A 12,049-nucleotide genomic window follows, 5' to 3' on the forward strand; every position below is an offset into this window, starting at 1 on the left:
TAGCAGTGTGTACATGTCAACCCCAAACTTCCAGTCTATCCCTATTTTTGTATGTAAGCTTTTATTGGAACACAGCCACGCCAATTGTCTACACATTGTCTGTGTCTGCCTTTACATTATGACAGCAGAGACAAATAGTTACAACAGAGACTGTCTGGCCCACAAAGCTTGAAGTGTTTAGTATTTAACCCTTTACAAAAAAAGGTCTGTCAACTCCTACCTGAGAATGCTGTAGTTTCTGATTTAAATGAACCTCCATACAAGACAGGAACCCGATCACCTAAAAAGACAGGGACAGGTTGCTAGGGCCTCATTGAACTTTATGGGGTGGATTGTATGAGCTGTTTTGTCTCTGCTTTCTAATATACGTTTGTGTAATAAATGCTTATCTGTGTAGCAGAATTTGACCTCAGACTTGCTTTTATTTGTAACCTAATAATGCTATTATGGAGGCATTGTTAACCTTCACTCACCTCAGATTTCTTTGGTGACTTCTGGTTTCTGTGAAAATGAATGTGAGGCTATGCGTGAGTCATGACTGAATTGGCCCAGATGAATTTCCAGCGCAAGGCTGTGTCCTTCTGACACTTGTTGCCTGGAAGCCCAGCACCTTCCCTGCAAAAGCTCCATCGGGCGTCATCATTCCGCCCTTCATGGTTGTCATGTCTACATCCCCTTCTAGAGCATGGATTTCACGAAGGTCAGAAATTGTCTGTCTCATTCCCCAGCATCCTTAAATGCCTGTTCCATCTCAGTGGTCCAAGGCATGTTTGTAGAAAGGGAAGTATAGATAGCCATATAAATATGCTTTAATGGGAGCTTGCTAACTCAAAACCGTCATTTAAAAAGCATGAACCCAGCCACCAGCTGGACCAAAAACCTGGCCAGGGGTCCACTGTCATCTTCAGGACCCATGTTCTATCTCAGTGGTTCCCTTGCCTCGCCTCCCTTCTGGAGGTGGGAACTGTATTTAAGGGAACACAGCTGTGTCTCATGCCATCCAGGAGCTTGGTGAACACCACCTCCTTAATTCACCCCATGGCCCTAAAAGGCAGGGAGTACCATTCTTGATTTACACGTGAGAAAAATGATGCAGATGGGACAGGTCGCTTGCTTTAGATCCAGGTGATGACGAAGCCAGTGTTCCTTTTTACCACATCACTATGCCTCCCTGCTCCAGAGCATGTTTTCAGTCCTGGGTGAGCCAACGAACATGTGAATGACATACATCCTCTGTGACATCTCTGCAAGGGGATAGCAACTGAGTCCGCTCTCACAAGGTAACGTGTTCTAGCTCTGGGTGATTTTAGTGGCCAGGGTAGGTAGGACCCAGTTACCCTGGATAGTGAGGGTACCGATATCCCGAAATGAAGCCTCTGGATTCCTGTCCTTGCCTACCTTCATAAGGGTGTCTGTGATAATAGTCAACAAATTCTCATCTTCTACCAAACATCTGCAGTAAATGAGAGGCGGTGGCAGAAAGGAAGCATGAGAGCAGGTTTAGATAATGCTGAAAGAAGATGGATTTTAATTTTGTTCCTTTTACCTTTTTTCCCTCCGTGTATCATTTCCATGCAGAAATTGCAAATTAATGGTCACATCGAACTATCTGTCAATGTATTACTGCTCTTGCAGTATCAAATTATGTTGGCAATAATGTTTCCAGCTGCCTAGGACTCCATTGCAATTTAATTTGAAAGGAACTCAAATTGCATCTCCAAATGGATAAAAAATTAATTTTACATACAAGCTATCCACCTCCACATTTTCAGCCCCATGCCCCCAAATTATCTCAATTTAGGTTCAACTCTGAACAGTACATGTTACAGCCAACTCCACATTCTAAGATGAATACATAGAAAATTCATGAATCAGAAATCTGCTTTGCTAAGTCTTTTTTTAAAAAAATAAGATGTTGCCTTGATTAAGGTCATTAGGAGATTCTTCAGCAATTACCTTTGACAGAGGGATGAAGGCTTGGTCCCTATAAAACAAGAAGCTGGAATTCTAACTTAACCACGTGGTTACCTTAACAACTGGAGTGTAGAGAGTCCCGATTCACCCCTTCTCTTGCCGCGTTTCCCCTGCAGGATGTTAGAGCCTTGATTCTGGTTTGGTCTTCAGTCATCTCAAACTTTTTGTATTTACTCATCCTTGTTTATTAATCAGTTATACGTTCCAGTTATAAAAAATGAAGAGATCTAGGTGCTCACAGGTGAGCAGGGAGAGGGTGAGTGTGAACCAAACATGCAGACAGTTTATCAGCAGTTTGATAAGGACTGTGGAAGAAATAGTAAAGAAAAGAGATGACGATTCATCCTGCCTGGGCAAGAGAGGTTTTTGGAGAAAGTTACAAATACAGTCTGGCTTTGGAGTCAGGCCTTGAATATACCAAATAGGGTTTTGCCAGTGGCAACCCAAGCAGAGCATGGAGGTATAAAAGGATCAAGGATGCAACACTCTGCTTTAGGGACATAGAGTTCAAAGAATGAACAGTGGAAAATCAGGGAGGGAATTTGGAGGTGGGAGGGTATAAGTTGCAGGTTGCACCCTGAGTTTTGGGTTGAAAATGGTACTTCAGGAGGAAATGGTACTTTAGTAAGATCTCACATGGCAAGGGGGCACATGATTGAGGTGAAGAGGTCCACCTCGCCTTCCAGAGGTAGCTTCAGAATAAAGAAGCTTCTGAAGATGTGAGTGAGACACACAGAGACACACACACACACACACACACACACACATCTGTCCCTAACATATGTAATAACACAAAAGAATCTGGGACAAGATACACACAGAGGCCTGTGCTCTCTTTCCTTCTCCTTTCACCTGACTCCATCCTTCCCCACAAAGATCTGTTCCTCCAAACAGCCATCCTTTGTTCACCCTTTGGATCTAGGGGTACACAGATGGAATATGGTCTGACCTTGGATGGATGGCCAAACCAAGGAAAGAGGTTCAGACAAGCTCTGAAATTGAGTTTGGGGCCATTGGGACAGGGAATTCTGACGTGTTGGGCATCCAGAGCCGGGTCCAGATGGACCAGTGGGTACACAGGGACAAGGTAGGCATATTGGCCCATTGACTCCTGCTCCAGGAGAAGGGCATGGTCTGCAGAGGGCTGGAGTGTGCTCCCCAGTGCACAGGGCTCGGGATGGGCCCCCCACTGCCCAGTCTAAAGGCACAGAGACAGTGAACCCAGAGGTCATACCACTGTGATTTTCCATCAGAGGCAGACTTTCCAGCTTCCCAGATAAGACACACTCTGTTCCCAGTGTTTGCCAGCTCAATGGCCTGTAGGCTCTTTGTCAAGGAGGTCATATGGACAGAGCCTTATCTGGAGGCAGAAACCATGGGCTATAGGCTTGGACATATTTACACGAGGGATATAAATTCAACAAACCAATCTCCACTGCACACACAAGGCTTTCTCAGCAATTTCCAACTTGTTTGTACCAACTGGAATGTAAACCTGAGACTCTCCCTGCTGTAAGCAATTACCAGAGCAGAAGCAGGGTTTGGCATCTGAGGTCTGGGAGGGTCAGAGTGAAACCGTGAATACTTCCATCATGCATTTTAAAAACTAGTTTCCATCGTGTAGGATTTCAAGACATTCTCTTGTCTGAATGAAAAAAATAGATACATTCACCTTAAAGACTTGGTGATGTGCTTGCAGGGGACAGAACAGAATATTGTGGAGTCAGGGGGTCCAAGCCCAGTTCTCAAAAACAGATCACCATCTGTTCATCTCAGTTTAACCAACACAGAGTGGGCCCCTTGACAGGCCTGGTGCCATGTGCTGGGTTGCTGGACAAGCAGCATATGGTCCCTTGCGGCCTGGGAGGAGTGATGGATACAAGAACAAGCAGTTCCTGGAAAGCATGGCAAGCACTGAGCGGGCTGGACAGTGTGTAAAGTGCCGTGGGAGTCCAAAGCTGGGGACTTACTTAGCTGTATGGTCCTGGGTAAGTCATGTCCCTTCGCTGATCTCAGTTCCCTATGCTGAACACTTGTTTTCAGCATGCAGCTGCCCAGTCCATAGCTAATGTATAGCCAGTTTCTTGAAGGGGAGTGCTTGAGCTTACGGAACACTTTCACCCACACGTATCTCACCCACAGGGCCGTCAAAGTTCTGTCCTTTCACTTGAACTGAGTTTTGCTTGAATCTCTGATTCCATAGCCTGAGAAAGCCCCACATTATCTTTCAAGATGTCAGTAACACACCTGGACATGTTTTCCCAAGTCCTCTTTGCCTCTGGTCTCTTTGTTCCCATGTGGCATCTTATTTGGCTCAAGTGAGGCATTCAGATCTCAGAAGCCACAAGAAATCCAATCATAGCCAACCGTTTGTGCTATCTTCAGGACCTTGTTGAAGACTGGGAGTCGCAGAACAGTCCCTTTGGGCTCCACCCAGTATTCCACCATCATTTTCACTCTCTTCCTCCCCTATTCAGTCCCAGCAGCCAGTGAGTTCATTCTCCTCTTCCTCTAAGGCTAAGCACAACTGATCCCAAGGCCCTGGGAGGGAAGCTTCTACTCCAAACAAGCTTCTAAAGGCATTTCCCCAAGAAAGGCCATTCTCTCTGAGAGGAATGCCCACTGTTAGAGGCAATTTTCTCTCTCTTTACAGTTCATACAGTTCATTTTGTACTCATTAATAGCCCTCTGTGATTAGTGCAACAATTTCCACTTTATAGATGAAGAAATGGAGGCTCAGAGATGAAGTGCCCTTGCCCAAGGTCACACAGCTAGTGAGCGCCAGAGTCTGGCTTCAAGCCGTGCTCTGCCCGGCTCCGCTGTTCCCTGTGGCTTGTCTGATGACAGTCAGTCGCATCTGCTTCAGAGGGAGCAAGTCACTTCTCCTGTGCCCTGACCTTCCCACTCTGGGAGGGAGTCTCTTTGCTCTGTGTCAGGCTTGCAACATCTCTGGCCTTCTTTGAAAAGGTGCCCTTGTCTGCTCCTTCCTTGAAGAGCAGCAGAAAGGTGTTTATGTACACACCTTCCTAGGTGAGCTCGGGGAGAGGACTCTAGTGGCTGAAGGCGAGGAGTGGGAAGACAGGTCAGTACTCAGCTTAGCCCCAGTGTGATTAAGTGCCCATGTCACCCTCCCCAGCGGGCCTTAGGCTCCTGTGGATCAAGCGGCTCTGCCTTACGTTCTCAGCTTTCTCACGACATTCTCCCCAGATTCCTGACGACTGTGACAGGCCTCATGTTTCTGTCCTTTCCTTGTTCTCCTTCCTGATATCACAGTACAGAGAAAGCACAGAGATCCTGGAGCCAGAGCCTTCAGATAGCTGTGCTGCTCACTCTGTGGCTTTGGGCCCCTCCTTCCATCTCACGAGACTTTGGTTTCCTCTAGACAAGGCTAGTGATACTTTCTTCACAGATTGTAGTGGTATTTACAAATTAAAGCAGCCTTTCAACTGATACGCTGGGCACAGGCTGAAGGGATGAGCAGAGAGCACCCTTGCTCTCCAAGAGCTTACATTCTACGTTCCTGGACCTCTCTGGCTTCAGTTTGTTCATCCATAAAGTGGGATTGGCAGTCAGTTTCTTCCTTACGGAGTCACAAGGTGATGGGGGTGATAGAACCCCAAATGGAGGCTGCTGGCCATCAAGGTTGTTTTGTTTTTATTATTTCGTTGCTGCTTGAAGGGAGTTTTGAGTGAGAGACAATGAAAGTCGCTCAGTCGTGTCAGACTCTTTGCGACCCCATGGGCTATACAGTCCATGGAATTCTCCAGGCCAGAATACTGGAGTGGGTAGCCGTTCCTTCTCCAGGGAAATCTTCCCAACCCAGGGGTCAAACCCAGGTCTCCCACATTGCAGAAGCATTCTTTACCAGCTGAGCCACAAGGGAAGTCCAAGAATACTGAAGTGGGTAGCCTATCCCTTCTCCAAGTGCATCTTCCTGACCCAGGAGTTGAATCGGGGTCTCCTGTATTTCTGGCGGATTCTTTACCAACTGAGCTATCAGGGAAGTGAAGGGAATATTGGAGATTCCCAAATGTGTATTTAATGTGGACTGTGGTACATCTTAAGATGTTTGACAAAATAGGGTTATAACCTTGGATTTTACAGGTCTTAAGTGTTCCTGATCTTACTCTAACAAGGTGAGCCAAGAGGGCATGAGGACAGGTATCTAGCTGGACAAAGCTCTTAAGTCAGTTTTGAAAGCACACCCAGAGGAGGGTCCATGAGGTTCCGAGCAGGGTGGGCGGCCTCCCTGCCAGCAGTGTTCTGGCATCTGGACCAAGAAAAAGGCTCCCGCCAGGCAGTGCTGGGTGATGCTCAGGACTTCCCAGGAAAGGAGTTTCTCACTGTTACCTCTTGTCTATATGTTTGTCCTTGTGTGAAGTGAGCAGCAGTAGCAGCCACACCAGGTCAGAACTCCCCAGCACTGGGGACCTCCCTTCTCACTGTTCGATCCATGTGGGCTCCGCATAGCAGCTTTTGTTCAGTGTCATCTCTTTGTTTTGGGGACACAGGTTTTCCTTTACATAATGTGAGTTTTTGGGCTGTAAGAGTGACCATGAACTCAGTAGTTGAGCAGGGCCAGGCTGCCCCAGTCTCCCCCGCAGTGCATCAGAGGTCTGGGCTGGCTACTGGGCTCCCTGACATTTATTTCTAAGCATGCTTCTCCAAAGAGAACCACTTCAAAGTGTGTCCCTACACAAGGCACAGGACACCTCCCCTGCACAGACAGATCGGAGGACTCAGCTCCATCAGTATCACCTTCCTTTTTTTTTTGGCCATGCCATGTGGCATGCCCTGTCTTAGCTCTCCCACCAGGGATCAAACCCGTGCTCCTTGCAGTGAAAGAACAGAGTCCTGACCACTGGACCACCAGGGACTTCCCCACCCTCCCTTTTTATCACTGCATTGGCGGGGAGGCAGACTTACCCCTACATGCTCTGAGGGGACCAGAGAGATGACAGAATCCATCATTTTGTGTAAGGATGCTACACAGTACTGCCACATATAAGGTGGTTGGGTGGATACAGCATGCGAGGGCTTGTTGTTATTTTTTCGTACTTTTCCTTTTACTGCAAAAGAAAAACTGCCAAACATTGAGTGCTTAAATTCCAGGTGTAATTCTAAGAGCTTTTGCAAACAACACCTCATTTAATGCTTCCCCCCCATCCCCTGCATAAAGTTAACTATCATTATCTCTATTTAACAAATGAAATAGAAAATGGACCCAAAGAGATTATATAAATTGGTAAAGCCCTGTAGGTAGCGTGTAGGTAGCGTACACTGATTGCATCTCTAGCCTGTGCTTAACTACTCCCAGCGAAGAACACCTGACAGAAGAACTTATGGGATATGCTGATCGTAAAAGAGGTTGTGTTTCTATTGTAATAAATGCTTAAGCCTTAGAGAATGAGCTTTTCATATGGAGATTAAAAAAATAGTTTTGTTTGTTATAATCTGTTTTGTGCAAAAACATCTACTTAATTTGTATAAAGCATAAATAGAATATTCACAATAAAATAAAGGTGGCCACTGTTATGTATGAGGATCTGGGACCAATATAAGTAGGGAGGGATAGAATGGGAGACAGCACTGGGGTGAGAAGGCATAATAAGACCTGTTTTTAATTTTTATTTCTTTTAAAATTATATACTATTTTTCATAGTTTTCTGTTATGATTTATTATAGGATGTTGAATGCAGTTCCCTGTGCTCTTCAGCAGAACCTTTTTGTTTCTACATATAAGAGTTTGCATCTACTAATCCCATCTCCCAGTTCTTCCATCTCTTGCCCCCCTCCTCCTTGGCAACCACAAGTCTGTTCTTTATGCATGTAAGTGTGTTTCTGTTTTGTAGATAAATTCATTTGCACCATATTTTAGATTCCACATGTAAGTGATACCATATGGTATTTATCTTTTTCTTTCTGACTTCCTTCGCTTAGTATGATAATCTCTGGGTCCATCCATTTAGCTGCAAATGACATTATTTCATTCTTTTTTATGGCTGAGTAGTATTCCGCTGCACAGCATCTTTATCCATTCCTTTGCTGATGGACATTTAGGTTCCTCCCATGTCTTGGTTATTGTGAATAGTACTGCTATGAATGTAGGGCTGCAAGTATCTTTCTGATTTATAATTTTGTCCAGATATGTGCCTAGGAGTTGGACTGTTGCATCAGATCTGTTTTTTAGAATGATACCCCTGGAGAGGCCTGTTTGGTTGAGAATGGAGAGGAGAGAAGGAAGGGTTGAAGGCTGTTGTGGGAGGCTCCAAAAGGATCAGTTGTGTTTTCAGTGAAAGGAAAGGAGATTCCAAGGCGTTGTCCACTGGTCACAGGGACAGCCTGGGTGCTGTGTGTTGAGGATGCAGCTCAGTTTGCATTCTCTGCACTCTAGCGCAGAGAACTGAAAAGAGGGGGCTGGTTTCTCAAGGGGAGGGGTGTGGCCAGATGAAACGTAAAGAGATCAGAACTGCAGCTTCCTTCTCAATTAGTATTTCCCCAAAGCATTGTGTGTGCTGTTGGGGGTACCCACGATGGTCTTCAGTGGTACCCTGATGAACCTCAGCAATTTTAACAACTTTGCATTTTTTTCAAATGGTTAATATTCATTTATGACAAGTGATTCAGGCTTTCCCTTTAAATAGGTTTTCTTTTAGATGCTTGTGTTTGAATAATAGGTTTGTTTTACAGAAAAATATTAATTAAATTATATTCTAAGTGGTGAAAACGGGAAGGCGGTGGCTGAATTGGTGAGAGCTGTGTTCCCTGTTTTAGCGGAGCCCCCACCCCACCTCAGAGCCCCATGTCTTGCATGTGTGTCTTGCAGACCCGGTGCACGGCCCACAGAACGTGGAAATCGTGGACATCCGAGCCCGGCAGCTGACCCTGCAGTGGGAGCCCTTCGGCTACGCGGTAACTCGCTGCCACAGCTACAACCTCACGGTGCAGTACCAGTACGTGTTCAACCAGCAGCAGTACGAGGCCGAGGAGCTCATCCAGACCTCCTCCCACTACACCCTGCGGGGCCTGCGTCCCTTCATGACCATCCGGCTGCGGCTGCTGCTGTCCAACCCCGAAGGCCGGATGGAGAGCGAGGAGCTGGTGGTGCAGACGGAGGAGGACGGTGAGTCAGGGAGTGGACGTGCTCCCTCAGGAACTGGGAGAGCTGGGCCCAGCTCAGGTGGCCACGCCTAGCAGTTGCAAGGGTTTACTTTTTTCCAGCATCTTTCATCTCTCTGTCAGCATATCAGCATCTTCTCTAAGCTCTTCAGTAACACACCATGCAGGCTGGACAGAACACAACTCCAGGGGGCCCTGACCCCTAGACAGTGACACCTCTGCCACAGACACACGCTCACCCACATCCCTGTTCTCACTGTATGCCACCTGCTGTGCCAGCATTCATCCACGCCGACGCCTCTCAAAAGAGAAGATGTGTATCGATCGCACTGTTGAGACATGTTGAGTTTGGAGTCAGACGGCTCTGGATTCTCTTAAAAATTAGGATCAGAAAATACACACAAAGAGCTCGGCACACACATTGAATGTACCCAGAGCCACATATCCACCTGGGTGTCCTACAGGCATCTCAGAAAAGTATCCAAAATTGAACTCATTTCCTCCTCTATACTGACTTCTCTCCCTGCGTTCAGGTTTACTTCCTGGCACACAGGGAGACCTGAGTGATGGTCCCTGGTGGGATCAAGACCCATATCCTCAGCTGCAAGTCCCACAAGCGTATAGAGGAAAGCACTCCAGCCCCTTCTAACCTTGTCCCTCAATCCCTCCATCTTATCCTAGACCTGGAAGTTTTATCCAGTGTACCTTTGTAACAAGTCCTCCCCAATCCCTTTTAAAATCGTCCTCACAGCCACTCTCTTTGCAGCCCCTCTAGACCGTGCTTCTGGGTAGCAGAGTGGTGGGGACTCAGCCTCTGTCACCTTGTTCCTCCATCTTCCTATCTTGCAAAGAACCGTGGTCTCCTGTGGGTACAGCTCTCACCCGGGTCAGCTTCTCCAGAAGATCTCAGTGCCCTGCTTCCTGGGAGCCTCTCCCCGTCCAGCCTCCAACAGAGGGTCAGACGTCTCATCTTGGCTTCATTCTGTGGCCCTGGATTTGGCTTCTGATGAAGCTGCCAGAACTTTCTCTAGATTTGGCTCCATTGTATCAAAGATAAATACCTCCTTCTCCAGCACATAGAGTAATACGCTGAGAAGTCAGACTCTGGAACCAACTATGCCTGGACAAAGTTGTTTAACTTTTCAGTGCCTTGGTTCCTAATCTGTAAAAATGGAGATAAATTGGGAATTCTCTGGTGAACCAGGGGTTAGGACTCTGTGCTTCCACTGTTGGGGGCCCAGACTTGATCCCTGGTCAGGGAGCTAAGACCCCCCAGCCATGTGGTTGTTAAACAAAAAAGATAATCATAGTACCTGACTTTAGGTGATTGTGCTCATAGAAAAGATGGCATGTGTAGAAGCTAGAATCATGTCCATCGGACTGTAAGTTTTCATTAAATATAGCTACTACGTTTGCACTAAGTCCAAAAAAAAAAAATCTTGGCAAAGAATCCTCTAGCACAATCAACCCATAAACCATCCATCCATCCTTTAGAGCTGTAGATGTCCACTGTCATAGCTATAGAAAACATGACATTGATATCCAAGGAGTGGCAAAGTGGCAGAATTTCACATTAATTTAAAAATAATCTAATAAACAATCCACATTCATATTTCTAATAACATTAAACCTGATTTTATATAATAAGGAGATACAGAGTTGGGGCAAGTAGGGTGTTTCGGTGGCTTAGTTGCTAAGTTCTATCTGACTCTTAGGACTCCATGGACTGTAGCCCACCAAGCTCCTCTGTGCATGAGATTTCCCAGGCAAGAATACTGGAGTGGGTAATCATTTCCTTCTCCAGGGAATCTTCCCAACCCAGATATCAAACACGGGTCTCCAGCATTGCAGGTGGTCTCTTTACTGACTGACCACCAGGGAAGAAGCCCAGGGTGGTTCATGGGGGGACCTGGTTGTTAGACAAGGGGGAGCCAGTGTTGGGAACCAGCATGAAAATTCAGGACGCTGAAGATGAACAGGAGGGTTTCGCCCAGGAAGAGCTCAGGACATTTCTTGCCAATATGCTCTGCCTGCCTTGGGTCACTTTTTGAGGATTACCTACATGTGCAACTGCACATCCCAAGTCCCATCTTTAAGGCATGCCCCAACCTCTCCGTTTCTTCTTCTCATCACCAAGGGGAAAAAAAAAAAAAAAACCCAAAACCAATCACAAGGTCTTTATCAAAACAAATTGAGAACAGCAATGCTTTGAAATTAAATTTTAATCAAACACCATTAACGGCAGCACCTCCGTCTCTGCTCTCTCGAGCTGTGTGGGCATCATCACAGTAAAAGCACCAACATTCAGGACACCAGGCCTCTGGCTTGCAGCGCTCCTGAGGCCCCACCTCCCGGACCATGGAGACTACAGGAAGGTCTCAGAAGAGCACAGGCCCCTGTGCACGCCGGGGTTAGGTTCCACTTCTCCTGAAGAGGGGAGAGGCACCACCTCTGTTTGCTGGGGGCTCATTGACCTCGAGGTCGAGCTGCAGATGGAGCTCAGCTCTAGTCCATTAACTGAAACCCCCTTCAGGGAACCCAGGAAGCATCTTGCGGGTTGAGCTGGCTGGAGTCATGCTGCTTTCGTCTGTGCTACAAAATTGTCTTCTGGGAAATGTGTGGAATTTGTAATTCCATCACCCCAGTGCCTTGGTGAGCGTGTGAAGTAACCCACCGCTGGTGAGAACAGCTTGTGGCCACTGAGCCCAGTGTTTCATCTGCGAAGGGGTTGTTAACAGGAGGCTAAACAGGTTCTTTATTTTCTCCCCGTTTCTTCACAAATGTCTCAGACAAAAACCACAACTCAGCTTGCTGGGTGGTTACTTCTCTGCCTTCAACCAAACCACAGCCAAGACTGTGAAATGGAATCTCTGAGACTCTGAAAAAGGAAAACAAAATAGATGATGGTCTCGTTTTGGCTGCCCCTTATTGAGACCTACAGTGGGCTAGACACACA

The 12,049-nt window shown here is 46.7% G+C and overlaps 1 protein-coding gene across 10 annotated transcripts in view; it reads left to right on the forward strand.

Annotated features, from left to right (window-relative positions):
- PTPRT (protein tyrosine phosphatase receptor type T) overlaps positions 1 to 12,049 on the forward strand; it is a 1,139,542-nt gene that overhangs the window by 713,734 nt on the left and 413,759 nt on the right. For all 10 annotated transcript variants that reach the window (XM_088843764.1, XM_088843767.1, XM_088843761.1 and 7 more), the window contains exon 8: positions 8,801 to 9,097. In XM_088843764.1, coding sequence (XP_088699890.1) covers positions 8,801 to 9,097 — 297 coding nt within the window. The remainder of the gene's footprint in view (positions 1 to 8,800; positions 9,098 to 12,049) is intronic.

This window comes from Moschus berezovskii, chromosome 15 (genome assembly GCF_049115385.1).
Source record: "Moschus berezovskii isolate FMDL1 chromosome 15, NW_MosBer_1.0, whole genome shotgun sequence".
In the NCBI taxonomy this organism is placed as follows: Eukaryota; Metazoa; Chordata; class Mammalia; order Artiodactyla; family Moschidae; genus Moschus; species Moschus berezovskii.